At 42.9% G+C, this 7,224-nt stretch overlaps 1 protein-coding gene across 1 annotated transcript in view; it reads right to left on the reverse strand.

The window, feature by feature from the left end:
- The window catches only part of LOC8028023 (zinc finger protein 2 homolog), a 124,536-nt gene extending 120,076 nt beyond the window's left edge, over positions 1 to 4,460 (reverse strand). Inside the window, exon 1 of the mRNA XM_029972148.4 lies at positions 4,224 to 4,460. Within this exon, the coding sequence (XP_029828008.3) occupies positions 4,224 to 4,460 (237 nt within the window). The remainder of the gene's footprint in view (positions 1 to 4,223) is intronic.
- Positions 4,461 to 7,224: the final 2,764 nt, after the last annotated feature.

A 7,224-nucleotide genomic window follows, 5' to 3' on the forward strand; every position in this document is an offset into this window, starting at 1 on the left:
TGTCTGGTTTACTATACCTATATCTGAGCGGTAGTTATAACTGCGTTCGCGTTTTCGATAGTCACTTTGACGAATTTAATTCAAAGTTCCTCAGAGCTATATCCTGGAACCGCTTTTGTTTATTTTGTTTTTAAATGCTATTGTTAACTGTGTAACCGAAGAAATGTTTCTACTGTCTGCCGAAGGTTTAAGCTATTTTTAGGAGTCAAGTTGGTACATGATCGCTATATCCCCAAGCCGACGTAGAGCGTGTTGAGAAATGGTGCTCGATAAATTGCTTCTCACATAACCCTCAGAAAACTAAATCTATAGGGATTTTTTCTTTCTGGAAAGCGCTCAATAATTTTTTTTAGTAATGCGGGAATCGTATTAATTTCGAAGGTATCTTTTATCAAGGATTTTGGTGTCTATATTGACAGCTAACTTTCGTTTAGTAACACGCATGTTTCTGAAACTTAGCATTAAGAACTTTGGGCGTCATTTCACAACCGCGTCGCCAATTTTCAACATCTTGTTACCTATTGCATATATATAATTTTTGGTTCAATCACGGTTGAAACTTCGCTCCTTCATTTGGATTTTATAGATTATCAAAAGTCATCGCAAAATGAAATCTAGAAAAACGAATGATAAGTAAAAGCTTATGACTGTTTCATAGAAAGAGGTGTTTCTATCATTATAGAATGTTAGAACACCGATTTTCATTGTCTGAATTGGGTGTAAGCAGGCGAGTCAGGCATTCTTTCTATATTTTTACGCAAATTTATTCATGGCAAAGTGATATCAACAAATTTGTTAATTTTTATGGTCGTAGATCTTCATGTCCTGTTTCGGGTCAGCCTGAGCGCCTTATATTCTTATCACATATGTATGCCCTTTATGTCCTCCTTAACAATAGTTCAGAATGGCAATAAAAATGTACAAAGACCACTTTGATGTATTAACCTATTTAATATTCAAACGCGTAAACGTATGTTGCCTTTCTGATTGTGCTAAGCAATATCTTGTGTCTGTTTTAGTTCTGTTTCTAACGTTTGAGTTTTCTTACTGGATTTTGTGTTTGATGTCAGTGTAGTGCGCCGATATGGTTGTTTGTGGGCACAACCAAAATAAAGAATTGTTATTATTATTATTGCTATTATTCTATCTCCTTGTCCCTCTGAATGGATAATATATATATATATTATTAATTATGATCAGTAAATATTTCTTACTGCGATCTCTTAGATTACAGTATTAATGTATATCAGGCACGTAGCCAGGGGGGAAACACATGGGGCCGGTGCACTGATACAACATTTTGTCATGAGCGCCCCCCCCCCCCCCCCCCCCCCGAACAAAATTCTGGCTACGTGCCTGATGTATACACCAATTATGGCATGCTTTGGCAAAAAATTGTTACAATATTTCGAAATATATTTTATAGGAGTCTCGCAAGCACCCCATGTCAAAATCTGTCCGAATCTTTGTGCCTTCCGCGTTTTTCCTTCGTATTTTTTTAATATATGTTATTGACAAACATATATCTACGATACCTCTCAAAACCCCTCGTGTGATACAACGTTCGTTAAGGGATGGTGAACGCTTTAATGTTCCCTGAGTGCATATAACGCATGGAAAATAATTGTCATCTTGTTATCTACAATAATTATTTGGTTGTTTCCTAAATCCGTTGTAGATAAATTCATAACGTCACCCAAAACGACTATTAAGAAATTATGTGCTAAACGTTTTGTGACTCAATTTTGGAGGTTTTTGTTTTAGTTTTTCTTCGCAACGGTAGTTGTGTTTGTGTGTGTGTGTGTGTTTTGATTTCAACTGCTTCTTTCTGTAAGCTTGCATTCAATACCGGGCAATCCTTTTTGATCTGTAAAGTTTGCTTTTATTCAACTGTTATTCTGGTTATTTCGCAATACTTCCACTGCTTGTTGCTTTACGTGAAGTAAACGAATGAAAAAAAGTTACGATTTTTTGGAATGCGAGCACAACCTTCTTGCGCGATAGTTCGTTTTGCATTTCCTCACCTTCTTATGACTGTTATTATTAGAGACTCCACGTCGATGCTGTTCTTACCGTGCAAATATTTTGTTCTTTTTGTCTTACCAAGAGGTAGGTTTGTCTTTGCATCAAATAAGCAAGTTTGTTCAGTATGCGTTTATTGTGTGGATTTTCTTAAGGCGCTGACGAGAAGTCCCAGGCGCCGCGATTAGCTTTTGACCTACCCGCATCTTCAGTGTATTTATTGATGGGATGCAAGTAATCAAGAATAATAATAATATTCCTTACGACTTTCACGATATATCATTGTCGATTCATTTCGCGCATTGGATATGAATTCGCTCAGAAATTAGTCGGCGCACTTACAACAGGCAAGAAACGCGTGCTCAAAAGGATAAACTCTGCCATAAGCTGCCATTTCTACTATAAAAATATTAAGTAGATTGTGAATATTATAAAACCCGATTCAAATTTGATTTTGAAAATTAACTTGTCAGATGATTCGCTCGTCAGTTTCTTGCTGTAAACGCTTATTTTGATATCCATTTATCACCACCATAGCGCTCCTTAGCACGAAGACGTACTCCTAAGGAAGGAAAAGTAAATTATAAAGCAAGAAGTTAGAACACGCATTTAGAGGTAATATACATTAGTTCGCAATTATTCCGACAATGTATTTACTACATTGCACACAGTTAATATTTTTAGAAGCAATACATCAAATACAAACAGAAGAGTCATGCCCAATGGTATCAGGCATTCCGCTGACCTGTCATCAGGTGAATACGCCACCTGCCGGTGGGTGATAAAAGATACTTGAGGTTAGCTAATCGTCGAGGTCTACAATGAGCCGAAACCTTTTAGATTAACGGCTACCACGTAAAGTTTAAATATAGACTATGCCTTTTTTATGGGTTATCTTTTACGAGATTCTGTACTGTCCGTGGTCGTTAAGCCTCACAAACCAACCTATAATGCTTCATTTAACATAATGGAAAATCGCGCGCAAAAAGACGCTTTTTCATCATGTTCAACGTTTACCAACTCACCCCACCCCAGCATACCACTTTACTAGAGTTTATTGTTTCATTTATATAATTCCTCGTCAATCTTTCATATTTTATTGCGTCCCTGTTTTCTTCTTTTTTATTTTTTTCCTCCGTGTGATTGTTTTAGCTGGTGACATAGTAAACACACAAAGACATAAAGAGTGGTGAGGATGCACTTTTGGTTCCGAATGATTGGTTCCATCGAATCGGGGCGTCAAACGGCAGTGTAGCCAAATGTAGTTCTCTCGAGTTTCTCTTTCCCCTGTTCTATAGTGCATGCGGGATGAGCCAGTATTTAGAAAACAAAGTTGGACACTTGGGGAGAAAAGAGCGACGCTATGGACTGGTCGCTTTTTGTTTCTCCAATTGATGCTATCACCTGCAGGTATCTTTATACTAACCGAATAATGTTCTCGCGACTTTTGGTTATATACGCTATTTGGACCCTTTTCCAACGAACAGACTTGGTGCGAAAATTGGTTACTTTTGGTACATTTGGTACCATTGGTTAACTAAATAAAATACATGGATAACTGGGGCATACTTGTGACAAACTTGTTAAAAATTATCACAGGTATCCTCAGCGCCACTTTCTGGCGGAATAGAACATACTCTGATTGTAAAGATGGAATGTTCTTTGCCAAGATTCGTCTTTCAATGATCGTCAATTGCCTAGTGCTCAAGGAATCCTTAATGCGCACAGAAGCGATTAGCCGTGTTACTGTAAAGCTCTGAGCGAAAAGGCCGATACCAGAATTCTTTGCACGTGTGCATGTCGTGGAGCAAGATTTTATTGCACTGACTACGTCGCCCGAATGCATCACAAGCATGGACACGGAAAGCCTTCGCGATTGGTGTAACTTAAAACCAGGGTGCCTCATTGCTCATCTCGAACTACAGGATGATCTAACGGCCAGACACCTGAGACCATTCGGGCGACACTAAACAGCAGTAGAAACCTTAACGACATCATCGACGCACGTGCTGCCATCACCCGGCACGCGCCGCCTCCTGTTACACCTCGTCTCACCCCGCTCCGAACTAAGCAAAACGGAAAGTTGACAGCCACGCTCCCTGAACACAAGACCGCGCCATTATTTGAAACAATACCAGGCAGAGTATGGGGCGAAGCATGCGAGAATGAATGAAGCCCGACCGAGACCCGGTTCAACTTACATCGTTTCGGTCGAGCGTGCCGAACACGTCGAGCTTGTCCAAGCGCACCGTCCCCTGGAAGGGCAGGAACCGCGTGCCGCGCGAGATGCGACTGTTGCTCCAAACGGCGGCGCTGGCTTCCTTCCTGACGTTTTCCGAAGAGGCCTGGTGCTGCGGAAGCATCGCGGAAGACGTCCCAGACTCTTTTTCACAGAGCACAAGACTAAGCTCCTTGGGGATGAGCACGAACGTTTCCATCGCTTCCAGCGCGTAGTCCCGACGACTCGAAGAAGGAAGGTAAGTGGGCCCCAGGTCCTGCCTCGATGTCCCCAACTAGCACGTCCCACAATTCACGGTAGTGGCACGGACGGGCAGCGTGCCGCGGAGCCGCGTAATCCTCGGTGTCTCATGGCGTTGTTCGTCGACGGAGAGCGGCGAGCAGCACGCAGTCTGCGTGGAGTGAAAGTTTGCGTGTTTCAGCGGTGGAAGACAGGTGGTGGCAACGGTAAGGAACTGCAAGGAGGCCGGTCTTGAGAGGAGGGGTGCACCGGGCGGGACTTGGAGGTCGTTAGGGTGCACGAGCCCACCTTCGTCCGGCCTCCATTGGCTCGGTAACCGGCTCTGGCGGCGAATGGAAGTGGCGGCACAGGTACGCCGTCTCGGACAGTTCCTGCCCCGGCGGGGATTGGCCTCGTCCCAGACGTGGCGCCCGGTGGGGTCCCATTGGGGGAGCCGCTTCTCAGCGCGGTGAGATAAGGACCGCGGGCGAGGAAAAGAGCGGCCGCTTTGTTTCGAGCGGAGCGGATCCTGGCGTGATGCCGGTCAGCCACCACTGCTGGGGCGTCTGGGGCGCTGCTGAAAATTAATTCGTGACTTCCTCTTTTCTATGAAAGAGCGGTACGATAAAAAAAGGGCAGCGATTGTCGTACGCGTGGGTTAGGCCTGCTTCCAGAGTATGATGGACTGTTATGTGTTCATGCCGCTAATGTTTGAAAGACGATAAAACATAACAGGCTGCCAAAATTTAATTACAAACGTTGTGTTGACAAGGAAGTTTGATGATGATCAGTTCTGCTATGTTTATATTTACCACATAAGAACCATTTGTTCTTTAGAGATTGCCACTGCTAAACTCATCTTCAACAAGGCTATTTCCTTTCAAATCGTGCTATGTAAAAGGTTTGCGATTTGAAATCTTTCTAAAACGTTTGTATGCTGGTGTAGTTTTTTTTTTTTATTAGAACAAAACGGCAGACTCAAGACCATATCTACAGCTCATTTTTGGTTCTTAACCCTTAATCTCTGAAACGTCAGAAAAGAGATTTGATATTTGTCGACTGTACCGGTTGGGCGTCCGGATGTTTCGTCATGCACATATATCAATCGCAAAACAAAAATCTTTGTACATGACTTCTAAACTGACCATAGAACCCTAAATCGGCATTAAGATTCGCTTTTATTAATAAATATTTTTTTCTAAAATCCCAAACATAGCCCCTCTAACTGTAATTTGCCTGATTTGTATGGTCATAATTTTCGCTGTGTACAAATTTATGGTATGAATTATACATCCAGTAAAAGCTTGAAAACATGCCTACTAAAAAGCCTACAATATACTTTTCTGACTATCAAAACTATGTTAACAAGATATAACTTTTAGTCGAGTAGAAACCGAGATAAAACTACAAGCTGGAACCTCCATTTTGTTAACAATGTCATCTTCGTTTCTGATTTTCGTTCGGAGACTCTCTGATGTGATCCAAAAATGTGCACCGAAATCTGTATGACATATATCGTTTTGATATATAACCCGTAAATTTGAAAGACGGTATATTTGTAGCTATATTCGAAATAAAAAGTCGGGTACTGTCTCCATTTTTTGTACCTAATTGTAATTATCTGTTGGCACTTTGCCATAATATAAGCTTGCTTCAATATAATACATTGAAACTCATGAGTGCGTTGAATATCCCTTAATGTATATAAGGGTTTTCACTTACGAAACCACACAAATTAAATCACTATTTCATAAAAGAACAATCGTCTCTAAACGATGTCCTATAAGATTTGCTAACTAATAAATATCAAGTTCTAAGAAGATTAAAACATCTCCTTATGGTTCGACAGACACCAAGAACAATCACCCACCATCAATGACCAAATAAGATCATCTCCTGTACGCACAGCACTAGGCAGTTTTGCTAGAGCGTCCCAATAACACGAAAACTCGACAGTCCCGCAGCGGCTTTTTGTATGCACGTTGTTGTTACTGTGGTTATCGGAACATCAAAACGGTCTACTAAAACTCCCTACTATTCGTCTTGAATATTTTGTTTGTTTGCTGCACTGCGTTACAGGGTACTGCCTCTCAAAGCCGCGATTACCTGAATGCGACTTAGTCGCGTCGAATCCACTTGTCGCATTCAATGCGGTAATGTAAATAAAATATTGCGCTAGGGAAGCGCATCGCATTCAAGCCGGCACACAAATGTGGATCGAAACGGCAAATGCGCATTCATTCAGCCGATGTAAACGGAGGTCACATCGCATTGTGGAGCGGGGAGGATTATGGGAAGGCGCTCGCTGATGGAGCGAGTGAAGAGCTGAGAAGATGGCGGCGCTTATCCTCGTCGACGGCGGCGGAGAGTGGTGCCGTATGATCGCCCGTAGTTTTCTTGCGCGAATAAACACGAGCTTCAATTGCCATCATAAGCGTGCGGAATACACATAGCTGAGCTGCTCGGCGAAGGCGGCCCCCGTCCAGGTCTTGCAAAGTACGATTTGCACGCCCGAGGGAGTTCCTTGGGGCTGGCGGAAGCACGAACTACGTCGAGAGCTCCAAGCACTGCACGGCACTGCAGAACGAGCAGCTCCCCTATCAGTGCCGTTCCTGCCTGCGCCGGAGCCTTTCGGCCTCGCAGTCCGGTCGTGGTTTGCGAGGTTTAGCGAGGCGATGCGCGGTGGCGTCCTCAATGCGGTTGTAAACGATATCGCTCGCCGGGGCGTGTGCACGCACGTCGCC

Source organism: Ixodes scapularis, unplaced genomic scaffold (genome assembly GCF_016920785.2).
Source record: "Ixodes scapularis isolate PalLabHiFi unplaced genomic scaffold, ASM1692078v2 PGA_scaffold0__279_contigs__length_252992795, whole genome shotgun sequence".
Taxonomy (NCBI): domain Eukaryota; kingdom Metazoa; phylum Arthropoda; class Arachnida; order Ixodida; family Ixodidae; genus Ixodes; species Ixodes scapularis.